General features: G+C 38.6%; 1 protein-coding gene across 7 annotated transcripts in view; it reads right to left on the reverse strand.

Annotated features, from left to right (window-relative positions):
* GRB14 (growth factor receptor bound protein 14) overlaps positions 1-24,968 on the reverse strand; it is a 180,762-nt gene that overhangs the window by 107,450 nt on the left and 48,344 nt on the right. Inside the window, exons 1-2 of one of the 7 annotated variants that reach the window (XM_082465048.1) lie at positions 18,600-19,124; positions 17,207-17,339 (exon numbers count right to left, since the gene is read on the reverse strand). The exons of 1 other annotated variant lie outside the window; for it this stretch is intronic. In XM_082465048.1, coding sequence (XP_082321174.1) covers positions 17,207-17,339; positions 18,600-18,790 — 324 coding nt within the window. In that variant the 5' untranslated portion in view covers positions 18,791-19,124. Of the gene's footprint in view, positions 1-17,206; positions 17,340-18,599; positions 19,125-24,968 lie in introns of those variants that run through there. 5 more of the 7 variants (XM_082465050.1, XM_082465046.1, XM_082465053.1 and 2 more) reach the window with 5 other exon arrangements.

Below are 24,968 nucleotides of genomic sequence, written 5' to 3' on the forward strand. Positions count from 1 at the left end.
AGGAAAGGATACTCACCAACCTCAGAACAGTGGTTCCCTAATAGTAGGGGGAAAGGAGAGACAAAACAAGATTGAGAACAAAGGAACAAAGAGGGGCACTACCATGTATGAACAACCTCCTGTTTCTTCAAAAGAAAAAATATGAAATTCTCTACCTGTTTGGAATTATTTCACGGTTGAAAGCATATTATTACATGCTACAACATGGATGAACTTCAAAAACATGCTAAGTGAAAGAAACCAGACACAGAAGGTCATGTATTATATAATTCCATTTATATGAAATATCTAGAATTAGCTAAATGCATAGAGACAGGAAGCAAATTAATGGTTGCTGGGGCTGGGGGAAGGCAGGGGTAGGGAGTGACTGTTTAATGGATACAGGGTTTCTATTTGGGGTGATGGAATTAAATAAAGGTAACTGTTGCACAACACTGTAAAAGTAACTGTAAAAGTACTAAATGCCACTGAATTATATGCTTTAAAATGGCTAATTTTATGTTATATGAATTTTAGCTCCTCAATTTAAAAATAAATTGTTTTAAGCATGTTACACTTCTAGGAGTAGAACAAGACTAAAAACGGAGTAATCAGTGAGGAGACTCTCAAAGGAATTATGAGATGATTCAGTCTGAACTCTGACAATGGCAGAGAGGTTGTAAAAAATGGATAAATTCAACAGTTGTTTTTCCAAGAGGACTTTGTAACCAATTGTATGAGGAGACAGAGGAATTGGGAGCAGCCAAAAGAGAACCAAGATTTCTGATTTTCTAGTGTAAGTAGAGAGCATGCCATTCCCGATGAAGGGCAACACAGGAGAAGAAGTAAATTTTAGAGGAAAAGTATTAATTCGGTCTGGAATATGCTGAGTGTGCGACGTCTATGGACTGTATAAATATATTTTGCAAGTAGCCCAGGATAACCTAGTCTAGACTTATATGTAGACTGTAATTGAGGCCATGGGAGTAGATGAGATCACTCTGGCAGTAAAATGAAAATAAAATGAAAACAAAAAGCTGTAGTATAAAACCCTAAGGAACACCAACACTAAGATCCTCCAACAGAGACCTATAAGAAGTAGAAGCCAAGAGAATGTTTCAAGAAGGAAAGAGTAGTCAAAAATGCCCCAAACTGCTGAGATACCAAAATAAGCACTGAAGTAGGTCTTCAGGAATATGGCGGTCTTTAGAGATTTTAGTGAGAGCAATTTCCTGCCAAGCTGCAGGAAAGCCGAGTAGGAAAAACACTTCAAATGTTTAATAACCCAATATCCTCGATATTAATGATATAGGTACCAATAAAATCAGAGAAGCTTTAGCAAGAAAGAAGAACTGAGAAGGAAATGAGAGATGATAACCTATCCTCCTGAGAATCACAAAAAGCCACTTCCCACAGACCTGAAAACCACACTAGTGTTTCTCAAATTTTTCCATCAGAACTACCAAAAATGCAAAAGAAAGTCATTACACAGCCCTTGCCATCTCAGGGTAGGCAATAACTCTAAGGTATATAATTTGTTCTTAAAAATCCATGTAAATTATGCATTCTATTCATAAAAACAGGAATGTTTATTTTAATATAAAACTGTTTTCTCCTATTTTCAATTAACATTATTGTTCTAGAAAAGTGTTCCATGTTTATCGTGCAACTTCCCGTATGGCCCTCCCACAATCCTCACACACCCCATATGCACATACACGCCATATACTCCCGCTGTGAGAAACATGGAGGAGGTGTTTCATTCCACAAGAGTGACGTCCTCTGGAAATCTCTGCAGAAAGCATCTGCCAGAACACAAGGCCCGTGAACTGCAACATGACCTGTAAACATTTCTTCCTTTCATTTTTCTTAAAACTATCTTCTTTAACCTTCAAAGTATGTTTCAGATTTCATGGAATTGGATGGCTACATCCATGTTGAGGGGACTTTAATTATACCACCTCCTCATCTTTCTTGACTAAAGAGTCCTAATTTATCAAGTACTCTTTACATGGAGGTTGACCCAATACTTTCAAATCACTTTTCTCTAAACCTTTCCCATACATGTCCCAAGGTACAGACATGGTTTGGTAAAGGGGCCCTTATGCCTTTGAGACAAAGACAGGTTCAGCCTAAATGAGGTCATGAAAACAAAACATCAAGTTCCCAGTGCCCTAAGAGTCTAAGCCAATGACCTACAGAGTGTTCCAGCTGATCTTAATTTCCCTGGCACAGCACAGTAAGAGTACTGTAATATAATGCAAAATGTCTCTAAAGAGAAACTAGATACTGGCCCAAGTCTTGCCAATACACAGTTAAATAATATCAAAGTACCCCTTTCATCTGAATACTGGCTTCACACGCGTGTGTCATCCTTCCCAAGAGTGAAAGTAATCTTCCACTGTGAATGTGGGTTGATTGAAAAGCTTTTACTGGACTTAGTCCCATAAAGCATACCTGCTTTTTAACTGGCACTCCTGGGCTGCTAAGACTGAAAATGCTTATAAGGAGACCAAAGAGGCAAAGAACAGTATTTATTCTAAGCAGGGGTTATCCAAATTTAGAATGTGCTAATAGTGGTAAATCAATACTCAAATGTTTATCCTGATGAGGATCTCTTTTAACATCTAACAATATCAGACTTCTCCCAGTAACTAAACTAAATTCACATTCCTAAGTTTCCTTCCAAACTCTTTATCATTTATATTAAACTATCAGTACATTCTCAAATACTCCCTCATTCCTTCCCTTAATAATAACTACTTCCTCTGCTCCTTCCCCATGCATTAATTCATTCATTTATTCTTTCATTCAGCAAAATTTACTGAGGGCCTATTAAATGCCAGGCATTTCTCTATCTGCTGGAGATTGAGTAGTATATAAAACAAAGTCCCTGCCATCACAGGGCTCATGTTCTAGTGCAAAAAGGCAATGGGAGAATAAACAGATACATGTGTGAACATGTAATATGCCAGATTACAGTAAGTGCTAGAGAGAAAAACTAAGCTGAGTAAGGGAGAAAAGAGTGCAGAGGTAGTAGAAGGCAATGTCAATCTTTGAACTCCATCTGAGCTAAAAATAGTTTTTAATGATCCATCATCCAGTAAATCAATTAAAGTGTCTTATAATGTAACTGAAAACAATGAATGTAAACCACCTGACTTGGAAAAGATTTGTCACCCAATCGTATTCATTCACTTTCTCAGTTTCTGGACAATTTATCAACAAGGCTTTACCACTAACGATATGGTACTCTTTCACTTAAATATATTTTGTTCAAAGTAAAACACTCAGAAAAATATGAGGGAAAAGTGTTAATTTTATCACACTTTGGCCAAACCAACATACTGAAGAGGCTTTTGCATTATTTCCAATTTTTTTAATAAAATGCTTTTGTCTTATAATGTGCTTTAAATGTATTTTCATCAAAAGTTTAGGGATGTATACTATCTACAGTAGCCAAGACATGGAAGCAAGCAACAGATGAATGGATAAAGAAGATGTGATATGTATATAGACATGGAATATTACTCAGCCATAAAAAGAATGAAATAATGCCATTTGCAGCAACATGGGCGGACCTAGAGATTATCATACTAAGTGAAGTAAGCCAGATATAGAAAGACAAATATCATATGATATCACTTACATGTGGAATCTAAAATACGATACAAATGAACTTATCTACAAAACAGAAACAGACTCACAGACATAGAAACAAACTTATAGTTACCAAAGGGAAAAGGGAATAGTGGAGGGATAAATTAGAAGTTTGGGATTAGCAGGTACAAACTACTATATATTCAATATCCTGTAATAAACCATAATGGAAAAGAATATGAAAAAGAATATACATATATAGCAAACTGAATCACTTTGCTGTTCACCAGAAACTAACGCAACATTGTAAATCAACTATACTTCAATAAAAATAATTTTTTAAATCCTTCTAAGTTAAACATTAAAAAAAAAGTTTAGGACTGTAAATTTAGTTCATTCAGTTTAAGAAAAATGTCAACCATATAATTGGAAAAGTTAGTCCTCACTCTCAAATCAATCAGCCAAATCAGATTAATGTTCTATCAAATAGAGTCCAACTTTACTTTTCAATTCAAACAGAGTTATCAATATGCATTCTGAGAAAAAATATTTTAAAGACCACTAAAAATTCATTATGGAATACAGCTTTTAAAAGAAATAGCTGAAAGCTCTCAAAATTAAAATAGTACAGAATTAAGAGTTCTGAGGAGTATGACAAAGTGCTAGGAAGGCCATGGGGTTCCTTTGGCAATTGTGTGAGGGTACATTTCTACCTCGATTTTCAGCTTTTGGGTGTAATTTTTAACAATTAAGTATAAAATTAGAAACAGCTTCATTAATTGTAGTATTCATCATGATAAAATTTTCTTATGGTTTTAATGAAAGCAAATGGTATATACTCTTAAAAATTAGTCTAGCAGCTAGTATATTTTATTAATAGAAAGTGGAAAATACTAACATATTTTATGATAAAATAGGATGGGAACTGACTGGAATTAATATTTCATTATATGATTTGATAAAACAGGACAATATTAAGACACAAAATCTGAAAGAAATTATGTACAAATTATATTCTTGAGTTTTATCCAATTTATCTTCAAAAATTTGGTAGTCTCAAACAGGATTTCTGTTACATTTAAAATAATCCGCACTTCTAACTATTGCAGATGCTGCAGCACACCGTCCGAGCCTGCCCCCTTCAGGAGTGAAGCACTAATTCTCCCTGCTGTTAGTGTGTCAGCCACTAAGACCCAGCTAAGTCCTCCCTGCCTGCCATTGCTCTCAGCTGAAGAGAGCCACCATGCCCAAGATCAGGTCCTTGCAGGGCAGCCCAGCCTCTGAGCCCTAATTCTGAACAATTCTGTAAGACCATCCCAGCTTGAGCTCCTAGGGGATCAGCTGATGCCTCTCTTGTGGCTGCACTGCAGCCCAACTTGTCCCTGTGTCCATCCCACAGGCATTGTTTCCAAGGGCTCTGAGCCCCAGTAAACTTCTTGCAGGCAAACCTAGGCTCCAAGTCGGCTTCCCAGAGAACTTCCCTCACCCACAGCACTAACCTATATATAACATCAGATGTTTGCAGGCACATTTTTTTTTCAGCTATGGATGTGTCTCAAGTGGTGAGAATAGTGGAAAATACATCACAAAAGGCCATTTTCAGCATTCAGTATTTCCCACTGGTGCGCTATTTGCTTTGTTCTTAGGAAACTCTCCCTCAAAGGCTATATATGTTTGACAACAGTCAGTAGAGGGAAGAACTGAAGTCAGTAAATGAAAATTGAAAAATGAAAAATGAAAACTGTCATTACTCCCATCACATCATCATATATCTGAATTTAGAATGTTTCAACACTAGCCAAAATCCTTATTTCTAACCATGTCTTCCCTTAAAAGAAATATAAGGCATAAAAAGACAGGAACCCCTTCTGATTCATGGTACTTTGATTAATCATTAAAGGAAGCTTTCCCTGTGTGTGATGCCCTAGAGGTTTACATGCCCCGGGGTAATGCACCAAGTGAGAAGGTTACTGTGAACACAGGTGGGTTTTAGGAAAAAGTACAAATGGAAGATGAGGATTTCAAAGCTGGTTATCTTAAATCTTTGAGTTTGTAAATCACTTGGAAAGTCTTCATGTATATCCATGGTGTATATGTCTCCCCATTTCTACAGCATGAGCACTGGCCTAAATCATTTACCAATGACATAAACACGTAACAATGAAAACATTTGCTAACATCTACTCCTTGCTCTAAGAGACCCATATTATAAACCCAATTGATATTCCACTTAATTTTTCCTAAATGTGTGGGTTTTTAACACTATACGCTGGAAGTATAACAATTCACCATGTACTTTTCACTTACAATTCCATTAGATAAGAATAATGATTAAAATCAGAAATATATCAGTTAATGTCATTACACATGATCAAAATTTCCTATGCGTGTAACGAAAGCAAAAGACATATACTGCTAAAATCTCACTGGTCCAGGAGCCTAGTATATAACTTTGTTTTTGTTAATAGAATCTGTTAACAAAATTAGAAATACATTTTAAAATTTGATGAAGAGGAGGAAGATGATTAATCATGATTAGAATAAATATGTCAAAATATAATTTGTTGGCTTCCCTGGTGGCGCAGTGGTTGAGAATCTGCCTGCTAATGCAGGGGACATGGGTTCGAGCCCTGGTCTGGGAAGATCCCACATGCCGCGGAGCAACTAGGCCCATGAGCCACAATTACTGAGCCTGCGCGTCTGGAGCCTGTGCTCCGCAACAAGAAAGGCCGTGACAGTGAGAGGCCCGCGCACCACGATGAAGAGTGGCCCCCGCTTGCCACAACTAGAGGAAGCCCTCGCACAGAAACGAAGACCCAACACAGCCAAAAATAAATAAATAAATAAATAATATAATTTGTTAAATTGGTTTTAACTACTTATCTTCATTAATCCATTTACTCATTAATTCTTTTAAGGAAAGAACCCAAGAACAACAAAACCAAAGCACTTTATTTGGAAAGAAAAACAGTAATTAGAGCAAATAAATAAATGAGACAATTCAGATTATGGTAAGTACAAGCAAGGAAATATACTAGGAAATGTGATAGGATGGGAAAAAAAAAAAAGGTGTCGAGGGATACTTTAGTCAAAAAAGGCCTCCTTGATGAGATGATCTTATGCTGATATCTAAAGAATAAAGAGTCAGCTTTGTAAAGAACCAGGAAAAAAGGTTCCAGATGGAGGAAACAGCCAAGCTCAAGGCTCTGAGGTAGAAAAAAGCTTGCCAAGTTCACATTCAGGTAGGACTGTCCCTCTACTGTGGCTGGAGTATAACGAATAAAGAGTAGAATGCAAGTACAGTTTAAGACATAGACAGAAGCCAAACCACATAGAATTCTGTAGGCCAAGGTAGAATTTTGAATTTTATCCTAAGCTATCAAAAAGTTTTCAACTAGAGAGTGAGATAATGTGATCTACATTTCTAAAAGTGCATTTCTAACAAGTGTATGGAAAATGGACCAAAATAAGCTGAAGTATCAATAGAAGCAAGGAGGCCATTTATAAGGTGCCTAGATGTCAGAAGACAGTAGCTCAAGTTGGGATGGTAGCAGTGGAGACGGAGAGAAGTTTATGGATTCAAGTATATTGTGATGAAAGATGTAGCAGTACTTGACAGAAGGCCAGAAAGAGGACTCCTTGGTTTTGGCTTGAGTGATCAAGTGGATGACTTGAGCGATCAAATGCATGACTTGAGCAAGAGTTGTTTAGAGAAGGTCTTAGAAGTTATGCCTACCTCAAACCCTTTAAGCCAAGCACAACCAGGTGCCTACTGAACCTATGCCAGCCTCCAATGTTCATATCTAATCTCATACCCTTATTTCTAAGTTTAAATACAGTTTCACCACCCAACCTGGCCCCTCCCAGATACAATACTTTTTCTGACTCCCTATTATTTGGACCTAGACTTTGATGCACAATTTCGAGTTTACTTAGCCCCTTCCTGCCCACATCATCTCCATAAAGGTGGCTCCTGTGCACCTTGCCCCATGGCACCCAAATGTTCTCTTCATCAAAGGAGGTGTGGTAACCACGTGAGAAGATCTGAACAAAGACTGAGAGGGAACTGCTGGGGCCAATGGGACCAAAAAAGCCTCCCGTCTACTATGAAATCATTAGTCCTTCAAGAGCCATTAGAATCACTTGCTTTAGGAATAGAATAAAATTGTAGCACTCTCAGGCCCAGAAAGTGTGGTTAATAGGCTCATATCACATCACTCAGCAGCAGCAGGACCATATTAAAAACTAGGTTTGTGGATTCCTAGTCCAATATCTTTCAATTACATCATATGGCCCCACATCTTTCCATAGAAACTGTATTAAAAACTGGTGCACAGGATGTTGTAAATCTACCATCTGGGGGAGCTATTGTGGGTTAAAAAAACTTTTACTGCCTGCCCTAACAACCTAACCACCACATCTAACATTACATCTATGGAAAAATACATGTGAATCAACAGCCAACTTAAAAAGGATCTTTTGGAATAGACAGAAGCATTTGTAAACTAGTTAAGAATGTTAATCCTCCTATTTGTGTTTATTTTCTCTGTGGCTTTGAAAACTACTCAATGAGTGGAACCAAAGGGAAGGACAAGAAGTAAAAGATGCTCTCCCTATGTCAGCTCACCTATTTGTCTTCTAAACTGATTCTGGAAGCTTCCCTTCTGCTCCCTTTCCTTAGCAAAGACTTGTGGCCATTTCCTAGGTTCTCCATTGAGCCATCCCTTACCTAGAGTACCAAAAGGACAATTCCCAAGTCTGCTTATCCTCACTCAAATCAGTGCATACTTATACAATGGAGTTTATTACTATTCCATATAAGCTGACATGATTCAAAGCAACAACCATAAAACTGCAGAAAGCTTTTTTATATTAAGATCCACATTTATATTGAACCATGAATGACTCCAATTTTCCTTCTCCTGATAGAACATAATATATGCCCCTAGAGAAAAACAAACCAGAAGCTGAGCTTCCAAAGAAGTAAAAAATAAAAGTCATGTTGCAGATAAAGGTTGGACTGCAAGTGTATCCTGCAAATTAACTAAAAATTAGAGGCAACCTTCAAACTGGAAATAAAACCTTGACGAGCAGAAGATCTGCTAGGCGATTTAAGTTTTAAAATAGGAAGAGACAGCTGTCTTCTGTTACAGACAAAGGTAACTAGCATGAAGTAGGGAGGATCCTGAGTTGATAGCTCCTGTCATCAGAGGCCAAGGGACCTCAATAAGATGCAAGCTCAGGACAAGGACCAAGGAATATGACCATCACTGAAGGGTGGCATCAACTGAAACCACTGTCAAATAAATGCCCTTCACGTGAATTAAATGATTTGAGGCAAAGGAGTTGGATACTGTGAACTGTGGAGGCTAAGTCAGCCAAATTAATCAGTGGGTTGCCATGTATCATTCATATATTATAAGAATTTGTTTGTGTGTCAACTGTTTTTTGCTTGAGCTTTTTTTCCCTAGGGTACTAGTTGTCCATTGTTTCCTCCCCACCTCCATACATCATACCTACTGAACTCGCACTTCCTACTCACAGAATTTGTTCCATAACCCTTGCTGAGTGAACGGCCCAGGTCCCTGTGTCCCCTTGGCCACAGCTGACTGAATAAGAGCGGAACACACTGGGCTAACAGCTCTCTCCAAAGATAGATTCCCGTCAGTTACCACGTGCTAAACCAGTAATAGGAGGAAATATTTATTCCAATAGGGGTGGCCACTGGGGGCCACATGCAGTGACATGCAATCAAGACAAGCAAGACTGTAGAGAAATGTCAGAGGATGAAATGGATTTAGAAAAAGAAGCAGAGACTATGTGCTGTTTTTATGGGAAAACAAAAGAGAGAGAATGGAGAAAGTGTCTGTTACATTTTCTGCAAATATATGAAATTTATGTTTCATTTTACATTATATAGGATTTTGTAAAATGGCCTAGGGGACCTATATACAATTGATACGCTGTTTCCATAAATTTAAATTGCCAAAGACCTAATTTAAAGATTTTGAAACATAACCAGCTTGTAATTTGAGGATTTCATGTATCATTCCAACTAAGAGAATTGGATTATGAATGATTTTAAATGATACCAAGGAATTTTTATTTTTGTTAGGGAATAATGGCATGTTGGTTAAATGAAAAAATGTACTTTTCAGCAATGCATACAAAACTAGGTAGGGATTCAGTGACAGGATGTCCAGGTTTTACATTTTTTTAAGTAATTTATTTATTGTACTTCAACAAATACAATAAAAATTTCAAAAAGGAATAGATGAAGTAAATGAGACAAAATCTTGATAACTGCTGAATCTGTAAAACGAGACTATGGGGGCATAGTTCATTACTTTCTACTTCTGTGTATATTGGAGAAATTAGTATTTGAGTTTGGATAATGCAGCAGCCACACAAGAGCCACACATGCAAGTTTCGCACCGTACAAATTAAGATCATTACTGCCATCATGAAGGAATGACATCAGAGGCCGTTTAATTTGGGGACAGAGATGAACTTATTTTTTGATAGTACCTGACATGTGAGATGAAAACGAAATCAAAGGCAGAGCATGTGGAAAATAATTTCTTAATTATTTGGAAGATAGTTTTTATTTTCCTGAGATATACAAAAAGGTTTAACTCAATATGGAATAAACCAAAAACAGTGTGGTGAGGGGCAAACACATTCAGAAACGACATTCTTTTTGATCTTCCTTTATCTAAACTGTGGAAGCATGGGCAAATCACTTCCTGTTTATGTACTTTAAAAAACAAAATCTTAAAATGTGGATGACAGACCCACTTCCTGGCTTTAGTGTGACTGTGGACTGTAAACTGCACACAAAATCTGGTTATTAATAATACTAATAAACCTTACTTGTTGATAGATCAATTATTTGATAGATTTTTCATATCAATTTTAGGGAGAAGATAGAAGAAAGCTGGAGGAAAAAAGCACAAAGAGACAGTTATATTTGAGGAAGGAAAAAAAAAAAAAGGAATCCAGGTCCTTAGGTGGAAATTATCAAATGGCATTTGTTGCCTCTGCTTTTGTATTATGGGCAGAGTTGTAACTAACAACAATTGATATAGGTTTATTACTGTGCTACTCTTATGGTTCTCAATTTCTGTGGAAATTGTACCTTCCTAAAAAAGGGCTGTCAAAGCCTCAAGAAATCCAATTTTCATACCTCAACATAATAAAGGCCATATATGACAAACCCACAGCCAGCATCGTTCTCAATGGTGAAAAACTGAAACTATTTCCACTAAGATCAGGAACATGACAAGGTTGTCCACTCTCACCACTATTATTCAACGTAGTTTTAGAAGTTTTAGCCACAGCAATCAAAGAAGGAAAAGAAATAAAAGGAATCCAAATCGGAAAAGAAGTAAAGCTGTCACTGTTTGCAGATGACATGATACTATACATAGAGAATCCTAAAGATGCTACCAGAAAACTACTAGAGCTAATCAACAAATTTGGTAAAGTAGCAGGATATGAAATTAACACACAGAAATCTCTTGCATTCCTATACACTAATGATGAAAACTCTGAAAGAGAAATTAAGGAAACACTACCATTTACCACTGCAACAAAAAGAATAAAATACATAGGAATAAACCTACCTAAGGAGACAAAAGACCTGTATGCAGAAAACTATAAGACACTGATGAAAGAAATTAAAGATGATACAAACAGATAGAGAGATATACCATGTTCTCGGATTGGAAGAATCATATTGTGAAAGTGACTATACTACCCAAAGCAATCTACAGATTCAATTCAATCCCTATCAAACTACCAATGGCATTTTTCACAGAACTAGAACAAAAAATTTCACAATTTGTATGGAAACACAAAAGACCCTGAATAGCCAAAGCAATCTTGAGAAAGAAAAACGGAGTTGGAGAAATCAGGCTCCTGGACTTCAGACTATACTACAAAGTTACAGTAATCAAGACAGTATGGTACTGGCACAAAAACAGAAGTATTGATCAATGGAACAGGATAGAAAGCCCAGAGATAAACCCAAGCACATATGGTCACCTTATTTTTGATAAAGGAGGTAAGATTACACAATGCAGGAAAGATAGCCTCTTCAGTAAGTGGTGCTGGGAAAACTGGACAGCTACATGTAAAAGACTGAAATTAGAACACTCCCCAACACCATACACAAAAATAAACTCAAAATGGATGAAAGACCTAAATGTAAGACCAGACACTATAAAACTCTGAGAGGAAAACATAGGCAGAACACTCTATGACATAAATCACAGCAAGATCCTTTTTGACCCACCTCCTAGAGAAATGGAAATAAAACAAAAATAAACAAATGGGACATAATGAAACTTAAAAGCTTTTGCAGAGCAAAGGAAACCATAAACAAGACGAAAAGACAACCCTCAGAATGGGAGAAAATATTTGCAAATGAAGCAACTGACAAAGGATTAATCTCCAAAATTTACAAGCAGCTCATGCAGCTTGTAATCAAAAAAACAAACAACCCAATCCAAAACTGGGCAGAAGACCTAAATAGACATTTCTCCACAGAAGATATACAGATTGCCAACAAACAAATGAAAGGATGCTCAACATCATTAATCATTAGAGAAATGCAAATCAAAACTACAATGATGTATCACCTCACGCCAGTCAGAATGGCCATCATCAAAAAATCTACAAACAATAAATGCTGGAGAGGGTGTGGAGAAAAGGGAACCCTCTTGCACTGTTGGTGGGAATGTAAATTGATACAGCCACTATGGAGAACAGTATGGAGGTTCCTTAACAAGCTAAAAATAGAACTACCATACGACCCAGCAATCCCACTACTGGGCATACACCCTAAGAAAACCATAATTCAAAAAGAGTCAAGTACCACAATGTTCACTGCAGCTCTATTTACAATAGCCAGGACATGGAAGCAACCTAAGTGTCCACTGACAGATGAATGGATAAAGAAGATGTGGCATATATATACAATGGAATATGCCATAAAAAGAAATGAAACTGAGTTATTTGTAGTGAGGTGGATGGACCTGGAGTCTGTTGTACAGAGTGAAGTAAGTCAGAAAGAGAAAAACAAATACTGTATGCTGACACATATATATGGAATCTAAAAAAAAAAACAAAAATGGTTCTGAAGAACCTAGGGCTAGGACAGGAATAAAGACACAGACGTAGAGAATGGACTTGAGGACATGGAGAGCGGGAAGGGTAAGCTGGGACAAAGTGAGAGAGTGGCATGGACATATATACACTACCAAATGTAAAATAGATAGCTAGTGGGAAGCAGCCACATAGCACAGGGAGATCAGCTCGGTTCTTTGTGACCACCTAGAGGGGTGGGATAGGGAGGGTGGGAGGGAGACGCAAGAGGGAGGAGGTATGGGGATATATGTACACATATGGCTGATTCACTTTGTTATACAGCAGACACTAACACAACATTGTAAAGCAATTATACTTTACAAGTCAAGATGTTAAAATAAGTCATGAGGATGTAATGCACAGCATGGTGACTATAGTTAATAATACTGTATTGTATATTTGAAAGTTGCTAAAAGAGTAGATCTTAAAAGTTCCCATCACCAGAAAAAAAATTTGTAACTATGTATGGATATATGTTAACTAGACTTATTGTGATCATTTCAGAATATGTACAAATATCAAATCATTATCTTGTACACCTGAAATTAATATAATGTTATATATCACTTTATATATCTCAATTTAAAAATAATTTTTAATAAAAATTTTTTAAATTAAAAAAAAAAAAAAGAAAAAGAAATCCGATTTTCAGGTCCTAGCTGTGACACCATCAGCCACATAGCATTTCTTAGCCTCAACTTAGTCGCCTGTAAAAGAAGAGTGCTTCACCTAGATGATCTCAAAGATCTCTTCCAGCTTGAACATTCCATGACACACTGTTTTTCATAGGTGATTTTTTATCTTTAAAATCTTCAGTAGCTTTATTTTGAATTAGTTATCCTACATAAATCCTGGAAAGCAATTAAGCAGAGCTACTACACAAACTGAGTCCAAGCACAAAAATAACCTGGGGGGAGACGAACTCGAGAAAAGAACTGATTCTTTTGCAAGGGCTAAATATATCTTATTCTTTCCCTTTCTTCAAATAATAAGTGCTAAAGCATGATTTCCTGGTAAATTTCAATCAGAAATAGAAAAAAAAGTAAGACACCTAAATTCATAGGTTAAGTCACTTTTCATATAAAATTTAAATTGCAGGTAACTTTTCTGAACCATGTATATGGAACATACACTTTAAATCTGCTTCATTGATAAACACAAAGAAATATGCTTAAAAAATATATCTGGCCAGTACTATTAAAAAAAAGTGGGGAGAGGGAATAAAGTATCCAGATTTTATCTCAATCTAGTTCTTATTTTAAAATACTGAAAGCATACAGTATTGTATACTTTGAGACATTTTATTTGCAAAAAGAGATAAAGCATATCCTATTTGTGGCTTCAATGCATTTTACCACTCATGCATTATGAAGACATCTCAAATTGTAAAAAAAAAAAAAAAATATTTATGGCCTGTAAAATGATTGTTGACTGTGGTTTTGAAAGGCCACATGAAATTTAACGTTTCCAGTCTGGACTCTTTCAAACTTTCTGGTCATTTATTTATAAGTAACAAGTGCAATCCTTCACTTTTTCTATGGGGAGAAAAGAATTGCTAAAATGACTGGAACGGTTAAACAAAACAAATGAAAGAGAGGCTATAAAGAAATGAGACATCGTCTCCTATAACGTTGCAGTCATAAATAATAGTCAATAGAAACCTAGCACATATAGTCATCTACCTCATCTCAACCAAAGGTCAGAGATAATTGGGCCTGAAATATCATCTTGTAAAAGGGTAATCTGTGTCACAAAGACTGAGCTTGGGAGAATTACTGACAGAGTCATCTGTTCCCAAAACCTCCCTCATTCCAAAGAACTGAGCATATACAAAGGAATAAAAACAAAGGATCAGTTCTAAATGCAAAGTCCAGGTGGGGAAAAGGGAACTAAAAGAATGCAGAAAGGAACGTTCCTCTTCCCCAACTCTGGGATAACCTTCTCTTCATGGGGACCCCCAACCTTCGGGCCAGGGAAGACAGCAGGAGCAGGAAGGGCACTTCTCAGGTGGAAACACCCCTTTGGGACTGGTCTCCAGGAGTCAGGCCAGAACTCTGCTCCTGCAACAGCACAGCTGTCTGTGTGGGCGCAGTGCTCTCTGAAAAGGTCACCGTGGAAACAGGACCCAAGGCCGAAGCAGGAAACCGGTCAGAGTCAAGGGTAGCATAGCACCCTTCTCCCATGTTGCCGATTTGCTGAACCTGATCTGAAGAAATGTTATTCCCCAAGATCAGGCGTCTTACTCTAAGATGATGACTACCCATACTTAGGCCACAACCTGTACTTGACCCTGACATTCACACCCACTCTTTCTCATTTTTCTCCCTCTATTAACTTAAGCATAAAACATTCTCTCCCTATTCAAAACAAACGCTGCCCCTTGGACACATCTGGTAGACGAGGCATTCTCCCAGTGCTCATTCACAAAATTAAAGTCGGAGTAGACCCCGTCCTCTCTCCTTCCTCTGTTCAACTCCTAAGTCTTAACCCAACCCCGAATCAAAGCCCCACCTTGATAAACACCCTTCGAGTGGCATTTTTGCCCAGCTCAGTGCCTCAGCGCCTAGGATGGTGCAAGGAACATAGCAGGCCCTCCATAAATAGGGAAACAATGTATTAAATTCCCCAAATGCCTATTATGCCATCATCAGATATTTCCTTTTCCCATTCTGGATCATAGGGACAGTCCAGAATCGATTTTTTCCACCACCATGACGCACAGACAAATCTATCATCTACATTCCCATCTTACATCTTAACCCCAAAGCCAAGCTCTTAAAAGGCCCAGACATTTCAGCAGGGCTGTTTTTTCCTTGGGCTCTGTCTTTACAGGTCTTGAAAGAGTCTCCTCCTTGATCATCTCCCCATCCAAAGTCTCAGTCCCACATACTGAAGGACTTGCCTCCCCCATCAAAGACTCTAATTCAGAACATACCTCTGCTCCGGGAATATTTACTCCCACTTTCTCCAATCCTTATCCAAAAAGCACATGTACCAATTAAACTGCAACCCCCTCCCTCCCCCCAAAAAAACAAGTATATAAGCCTTATTATACCAGACATCCATCAAAATACAACATCCCATGGAATGCTTCTCTACTGTCTCTATTATTACTGTATGTTATCAAGAATTCATCTATTTCGTGGGGCATTTCCTTCATTCCTAAAACTATAAACACACATTATTGAACCCATCACAGGTAGTAAAAGTGCTGAAAAAACGAAAGAGAACAACAGATGGGGGGAAATAATTGACTGTCTTCTCCTCTCTGTTCATTATCCCTCTCCTTGCTGCAAGCATCTGACTATTTAAATTTATTGCATCTACCCTTGCAAGAACAAGGTACATTTTGCATAGTGAAGCTTCTCTTTGTTTTGTTGATTCAAAATTGGGAGAAAAACATAAAAAATAAAAAAAATAAAAAATAAATTGGGAGAAAGCATATTCAAAGAGATGGGATTATCCTAGGATACACTAATTTTTTTTTCAAAAAATGTATAATTGTTTTGGATCTCCCCATAGTTGCTTGGTCCTTGATGTCTAATTTGCTTAAGTCAGTCCCAAAACAGAAACTTGAAAAGAAGGAAAATCATAAAAATTAAGTTCAGGGCTTCCCTGGTGGCGCAGTGGTTGAGAGCCTGCCTGCTAATGCAGGGGACACGGGTTCGAGCCCTGGTCTGGGAAGATCCCACATGCCGCGGAGTGGCTGGGCCCGTGAGCCACAGTTACTGAGCCTGCGCGTCTGGAGCCTGTGCTCCGCAACGAGAGGCCGCAATAGTGAGAGGCCCGCGCGCCGCGATGAAGAGTGGCCCCCGCTTGTCACAACTAGAGAAAGCCCTCGCACAGAAACGAAGACCCAACACAGCCATAAATAAATAAATAAATTAAAAAAAAAAAAAATTAAGTTCATAAGCTAATCATCACTTACAAGTCATCTGCCTTCTGCAGCCAGTAGCCTCCAAACTGAGGAATTCGCTGAAAGAAAACCTGTGGAGTCCAAAACTCCTATTACCTTTCACCACAGTTCACCATTATCACTTTCCTTTAGTAAATAAAGTTGGCTTGTGTTGAAAACGTGAAAGATTAAAGAAGGCATTAAAAAGAACCAGTCAATCCTCTTCTCACCACAACACCACTGCCAGCCCTTCCAATTTCTGACTTAAAATCGTTCAGCTGTTATCATATATAACTCTCCCACCTACAATGTGAATAATAATAGCTCCCAGGCTCTGTACTTTACATATATTCTTTCATTTAACCCATCCCAAAAGCCTGACATGTAAGTTTTAAAGTTCCCATTATACAGATGTGAAAACTGAGACCCTGAAGGAAACTAATGGCTACGAACTGTATCAGTCAATAGAGTTATTTAAAATAGGCCATGCTAGTACTTTGTTAATAGTGTAAGAGTATCTTAAAGACTAAATGGATGTAGAACTCCTAAGATTTTTGAATTAGAACACTTTTAAATGCATACCTGTTTTTTCCTTGAATTTGCTTTGGGAAACAGGCCTGCTGACAACACAGATGTAAATGGAGAGCAGCATAGCTCAGGAAAAGGGTTTGGAATAGATGGCATTTCCAGAACATCAAGATCTTTCTTTTTTCTCCTACACCAAGAGAACATAGAATGTAATTTACATAAAACAGAATGTAAAATATAATTGCTGTCAGGATTAAAAAGTTAAGGCCAGCATGCACCACTCTGTGACAACACTAATATTATACAAAGTATATGGCAAAGGTCTGTGGTGTACTTTCTATGGGTCAAAATAAGTTAGTTAATTGATATAAATCAATCTTCTTTTGTATTCCTTTTTTGGGGGCCTTTAAAAAAAAAAATCACCAGGCCTGGAAACCCCATTTCCAGCACTTCTGATAATTTTCCTGAAGCTGAAATACAGACTACAGAATTATTGATGCAAAAATCATCCTGAGGAGCTAGACATTGTTTTGCATCCACTAAATTGACAAAGTCTATAAACATTTACTGAATTCATCCCTATGCTATTTTACTAATCACTTTTGGAAGTTATGGTTTATTAATTATAGCTGTGGTTCATCGCACTTCAAATTTCATTCACAATGTTGCCCACACACAGTCTGTTGATTTTTCAAGTGCTTATAGATACTAAACTGCAAGGCAGTGTTTTTGAGAAGGTTAAGTGAATAGAACTTGCTGGTGTTAATGCACTCTAGTCCACTGCGGAGTAATTTTAACTTCAGTGAAGTTGAAGCACTTTGAAAATCTGAAGAAGAAAAAAAAAAAAAGCACCACTTAAATGTATGAATATAAAGGACTACAGATTTTTGTATTGTTGCAGCCTTTTTCTTTCCTGAAGTATGTGCGAAATTGTGAACTCTACAGGCACTTAGTGATGAATGCTATGGAGACTGGGAAACCTTTTAAAGCCTCTATTCTTTCCTGCTGAACAGCAAGACTGCTCAAATGTCAATCCGTGCTTTGCCTCTCCAGGGTCGCTGTAAGACTCTATGTGGGAGGTGAACTCATTTATTCTATGATTTTTTTAAATATATGAAAGAAAAGGATTTTATTTTTAATGCAGGACCACGAAGCAAGAAGGAAGGGGGCTGGCCAGCCTGGAGCTCGGCCTCCTAGTTCACACCGACGGGCAGAGGCGAGAGAGATCCGAAGCTCTCAATGAAACGGTGATGCTATTTATAAGGCGCTGAGAGATCGCAATGTCCTGCTGATCCGGTAGGAGCCAGCTCAAAGGCAATTGTCTTCAGAGAGTTTCACAAACTTGGCCCAGCTCTGGGCACATGGCTCGCCCCCTAGGACCGCCTCCTCACCCCCTCGCCGGTTGCCAACCCAGGACACTCCCCCGCGCCCTCCGAGGGCTGCCTACCTGTCTGCAGCACAGCCGCGGGTCCCGTCCGGAGGGGGCAGGAGCGCCCGCGCGTGCAGCCAGGGTGCCGGCACCAGGTCGCGGGCGTCGCCCCTCCCCTGGGCAGCGCCGCACACCTGGGCGGCCAGCGGCGAGTCCCGGGCAGCCGCCCGACCCGCGGCGCTCTGCCCATCTTGCAGGGAAGTGGTCATTGTCGCCGGCCGGGGAGCTCGGGCGTCATGGGAGACCCGGCGCGTGGGGAGAAGGTCGGGCGGCGGGAGGCGAGGTGCCGGCTCGGCAGCCCGAGCACGCTGCAGGTGCGGTGGCCTCGCCGCCTGCGCTCCGGGCCGGGGCGGCTCAGACGCTCGGCCGGGCGGTAGGCGAGGCGGCGGGGGAGGGGAGGGGGCGGAGGAGGAGGGTGGGGAGAGGGGAGGAGCGGCCGGTGGGTGGGGGCCGCGGGCGGCGGGGCGAGGCGCAGTGGGGGCGGGGAGGGCGCCGGGCGGGCCCCGCTCGGGGGCTGGGGCGCTGGGGGGCGCTGGCTCGGAGCCCACGCCACCCGCGCGGGGCCCTGGCTACCGGCGCCCGAGGTCCGGGCCGCCGCCTCCCCAGGTGGGCGCCCGAGCGCGAGGCTGAGCCCGAGGTCGGGGCGGGCCCGCGCCGCGGGAGGTGGGACCCGTGTGAGCCGGCGCTCGCGCAGGGCTAGCCTGGCCGGCTGCGGGCGGGGCAGGGGTCTGGGCAGCCCTGACCCCCAGACCCTTTCATTCTTCCTGCTCTGCTGTCTGAGATCACCTAAGCTGTCGCCGGGCCGCCATGACAGGCCCCACCGTGCCTGGAGGCCAGGGGACCAGGGGGCCAGGTTTGTCCCGGTCTTTCCCCCACGTGCCTCTTCTTCCTTCCACTCCGCAGCTAAACACACGGGCGTGGGGAAGGGGTGGACGGGGAACAGGGAGTACAATCGGTGTAGAAAACTACTGAGACGTTTGAGGATTCTTAGTAAGGTATGAGTAAACCTGACGTTATCTTGGGAATTAGAAAAATTAATTTTCTTCTGATAAAAGTAGCTCTCATTTACTGAGTCCCCACTCTGCCTAGTCCTGCTGCACCTCACAACAGCCTCATAAATTAGATGTTTACCCCATTTTACAGTTAAGGAAATTGGGGCTCAGTGTCATGGAGTACCTGGTACAAATAGGGCTGGTAATAGTGCAGTCAAGCTTCCAACCCAGAAGATTCCATCCTCACCATCCAGACTGTTTGAAGTGGTAATTACATTAGGCTCACCCTCTGAGATAAGGCAACCCTACTCTGAATTCTTGGGTAGTAATTCTGTTTCTGCTCTTCCTGTAAGTGTCCCCATCCCACTGCACTGTTTGGGATTTTCACATATTTTACACACTCTTTGTTCTTTGACCAAATTAGGTAATATTTGTCCCTGGCATCTGTTACACCAGGTTTTCTTAACCTTCTCAACCTCTGCCCAGGGAAAGGCAAACACTGCCTCCTGAAGAAACTGGCAAAACCCCCTCCTCCATATCTGTGTGTTCACACACACACACACACACACACACACACACACACAGCCCTTGGCACCAACCACTGCTGACACCCAGGGTTTGCTCACCCCCAGCCTGTGAGAAACCTGGAGTACTCCACTGAGGCAGGAAATCTTTGAGTCAAAGAGCTTACAGAATCCAAGTTCTTCATTTTTCTGATGTCAAAATTAAGACCCAATGAAGAGCAGTACTGGCCTGGGTCACACGTTGGGTGTGGTCTGTAGGACACGTTATGCAATGCAACGGCTAAGCCCAGTAGTTCCCCTGAGGGATAAAATCAGTAATACTAATCATGATTACAGCTAACATATTGATGCTGTGTGCCAGGCAAAGCCCTCATTCACATCCAATTCCCTGAAGTATGGTCTGGATTCCGTATGTGGGTTTTAAGAGACTTTAATGTAAAAGCATATAGATATGTTGAGGTCATTCCAGCAAAATAAAAAAGAGTCATGTATTTGCAGATAACTTGAGCTAAAGACATAAAGAAGTATACTTTCATCATCTTGATCATCATCAATCATTCCTCTTTTCATCCAAAAGTTCTGCAGGCAACCATTGCTCCTTTCTGAAAATGATATAGTTTGAGCATTCTAACAGGAAAGTGAATCAATGGCTAATGTTTATCCCCTCTCTATTCTCAACAACTCTATCTCTTTCTGTCTCTCATACACACACACACAAACACACACAGAGAGAGAGAGAGGGAGCAGACTGTCTTTTTTGCCAGAGAAAAGGGTAGGTGGAAACTGTATCTTTGGAATCACTGGAAATACTATTGCCCAGTAGTATTCCACTTCCCAGCATAAATTTTTAACCTCAAGAAAGAGTATTCATTGGTTAGAATGAGATCTCAATTGTGTCTCCCCTCTCTGGGCATTTTCTCATTTAGTGGAAATCCAGGGAGTATCCATTTGCAGACTTTATGCCCCTCCTCTAACTTCCATGGGTAAAAATTGTTATACCTGTGGTAACTGGGGACAAAAAGAAAAAAGAACAAATCTCTGAGGAATGAGAACCTAAATAGTTTTGTCTTGTAGATTGACGTTAATATTGAGTTTACTCCCAGACACCTTGAAGATCTATACCAAGAATGATGGAATTCCCTCATTCACATTTTTGAAGCAAGCCAACAAACAAACTAGCTTTTGTATCCAGGAGGTTTACAAAAAAATGATTCTAAATAAAGAATTATGCAACATAAAAGGCGCAGAATACTACCAGACCTAGTACAGCCTAAGAGAATACAGAGGCATTCTTCTGTCAAAAGGGAAGTTAAAAAGAGATTTTCCTTCCCATAACTAACGAAGATATCTGAAACAATAAGGCAGATATCTTGGCACCAAAGAGCGAGTCCTCCCCTAGTGGCCCTTGTCCTTTTTGATTTGAGTCTGTAAAATTACAAAGGAAGCAGTTTGTCTCCTGGCCCCTCCCGGCCTTCCTACCCCTAAGGAAAATATGTCCTCCTTGCTTTATTCTCTCCCTTTCTCATCAAATCAAATGTCTTAACCCTTTATACTGGGAAAGATAACACATGTACAGAAAAGAAGTTCACAGACAAAATTGTGTGATGAATTACCACAAGGCAAACACTGATGTCAGATCATGAAATGCATTATTGTCAGTCCTCCAAAAGTCCCGCCCTCCAATCCAGATTTTCAGAGTAATCAACTCATAGTTTAACCATAAGTATCCATCCGTACTCACAATAGAGTAGGTTGTCTGGTTTGGAACTTTAAATGGATTCATGCAGTATGATCCTTTCGTGCTTGACTTGGTTCCCTTTACACGTTATTTACCATATTTTTCCATGCTTTTACAAGTATCTGTAGTTTTTCTAACTCTTCTATTGTATGTAAATACCACAATTCATGTATCCATTCTACTACTGATAAACATCTGAGCTATTTCCAGATTTGGACTGTTATTAGTATTGTTGCAGCGAACATTTTGCACCCTTCTCTTGGTGCACATATGCATGCATTTCTGCATGGCATGTATGCAGGAGTGGCATTGTGAGGTCATGGTGTGTCTATGCTCATCTCCTGTAGATTCTGCCAGTTTCTCAGATTAATTGTACCAATTTTCACGACCACCAGCAATGCATACCTTTCCCCAGTTCTTCACATCCTTGACAATTGGAATATTATTAGAATTCTTACAATAGATATTCTGGTGCACGTACAGAGATACCTCATGGTGGAATTTGACTTTTCTTGATGACTCATGAGGTTGAGCACTTTTTCACGTGATTATTTGCCATTTGGACATTCTCTTTTGCTAAGTACCAATTCTCCTGCCCATTTTATGATGAGTTGTCTGTCTTTTTCTTATTTGTTTTATATTCTAGTTACTAGCTATTTTTTAGTTATGTCTTGTAAATCTATTCTCCCATTCTATGTCTCACATCTTAGATCTCTTAATGGTATCTTTTGATAAACAGAAGTTCTTAATATAATATAGCCAAATTTATCTTTTTATGATGATATTTTTGTATACTGCTTAGAAATTTTCCCTGTATATTCCAGAAATTTATTGTTTTGCTTTTCACATTTAAATCTGTGATCCACCTGATTTTTTTTTTCTAATGGTATGAAGGTGTGAAAATATAGAGGTTTTTTATTTTTGTCCCCATAAATAGGTAATTGTCACAGGCTCATTCATTGAAAGGATTATTCTTTCCTCACAACTTTACAGTGCCTCTTTTGTCTAATTCAATTGTTCATCCATCCATGGGTCTTTTCTGGGCTCTCTCTTCTATTCCATTGGTTTATTTATCAATATTTATGCCAATATCACATTGCCTTGATTACTATGATTTATAAAAGGTCTTAATATTCGGTAGAACAAGGCTTTTCTCATTTTATTCTTCTTCAGTCTATTAATTTTAGAATTAGAGTCACAAGTTCTGCAAAGACCTGCTGGGATTTTGACTGGATTATATTAAATCTATAAATCAATCTGGGGAGAAATAATATTTTTACAAAGTCCCAATCCATGAAATTGCTATGTCTTTTCACTTGATTATATCTTTAATTTGTTGCAATGATGCTTCATGGTTTTTTTCATAGATACCTTGCACATATATTGTTAAACATGTTCTTAGATATCTGATATTTTTACACTATTTTGGATACCTTTTTAAAATTTGATTTTCTATCATTTGTTGTTGATGAGAAAAACAACTGATTTCTGTGTATTGATCTTTTTTTACCACATAATTACTTTCACACATTAATTCTAGAAATTTTACTGAAAACATTCTTAGGTTTTCAATGTACATGACCATATTATCTATGAATAATGACAGTTTCAATCATCGTCCTAATTTTTATATCTTTATGTCTTTTTTTAGTTTTACTACACTGCTTAGGAATTTGAGAACAATGTTGAGTATGAGTGTTGGTAGCACAGATTCTAGTCTTATTCCCCATCTCAAATGGATATATACTAAATATAATATTGTCATACCCTTATCATAAGGAAGGAGGGTTCCCTCATATTCCTTGTTTGCTAAGAATTTTTATCATGAGTGGATATTGAATATTATTAAACAGCATTTCTGCAACTACTGAGTTGATTATATGGTTTTCCTCCATTCTATTGAAGTAATGAGTTATGTTGATTTTTTTAATGGTAAACTAAACTTGCATTCATAGAATAAACCCTACTCATTCTTTCTTACATTTTTTTTATATTTGTTTATAATTTTTGCATCTATGTTCATGAATGAGATTGGCCTGTAATTTTTCTCTCTCATAATATTCTTATGAGGTGTTGGTATAAGGTTATGATGGCCTTATTATAGATGAGGAGTGCCCCTCTTTTTATCTTTCCTTAAAGAGTGTATATATAACATTGGTGTTCTTTGTTCCTTAATAGTTAATACAATTTACTTATAAAGTAATTTGGCCCCGTGGTTTTCTTTGCGGGAAAGTTTTTAATAAATGGCTTAATATTTTTAATAGTTATAGGACTACTCTAATATTCTTATTTCTTCTAGTGTCTATTTGACAAGTAGCATTTTATAGGAATTCATCTCTTTCATCTAAATTCTCAAATGTTTTAGCAGAAAATTATTCATATTTTCTTCTTAACTTTTTAATACCTAAAGGATTTATTGTGTTGGCCTATTCCTTATTCCTAACATTGGATATTTGTGCCTTCTCTTTTTTTTCTTGATTATATTCACCAGAATTTATGAATTTTAAAGCTTTTCAGGAATGACCTTATTGTCTGTTTGTGTTTGATCTTGTTTATTTCCATTCTTATCTTTTCTATTTCCCTTCTTGCACTTTCTTTGGGTTTATTTGCTATTCTTTTTTTTTCCCTAAATTTTTCATGTGGATGCTTATAGCTCATTGATATTTAGCTTTTCATATTTTCTAATGTTCACATTTAAAGACATGTATTTCCTCTGAGGTATGACCATAGCTGTATCTCTCAAGCTTTAATGAGCTGTATTTTGATTATTATTCAGTTCAATGTATTTTCCATTATGATAGAGTTTTTTCTAGCTGTCTTTTTGTTTTGTTCTTTTTTTAATATGTAGTTTAATTTCCTTGCTGTCACAGAATGTATATGATTTCAGTCCTTTGAAATTTGTTGAAACTTGCTTTTTGGCCCTGCATATGGTCAACATTTGTAATAGTATGTGTATGCTTGAAATGAAGGTATTTTCTGTGGTTGTTGGATTTATTGTTTTACATATATATATAAAACATGTCAATTAGGTCAAATGTGTCAACCATGTTGTTTAAATTCTCTGTATTCATAATGATTTTTTATTTGTTTATTCTACCATATTCTGAGAGATGTTATATTAAAATCCCCCAGT

This window comes from Balaenoptera physalus (assembly GCF_965194825.1).
Source record: "Balaenoptera physalus genome assembly, chromosome: 6".
In the NCBI taxonomy this organism is placed as follows: domain Eukaryota; kingdom Metazoa; phylum Chordata; class Mammalia; order Artiodactyla; family Balaenopteridae; genus Balaenoptera; species Balaenoptera physalus.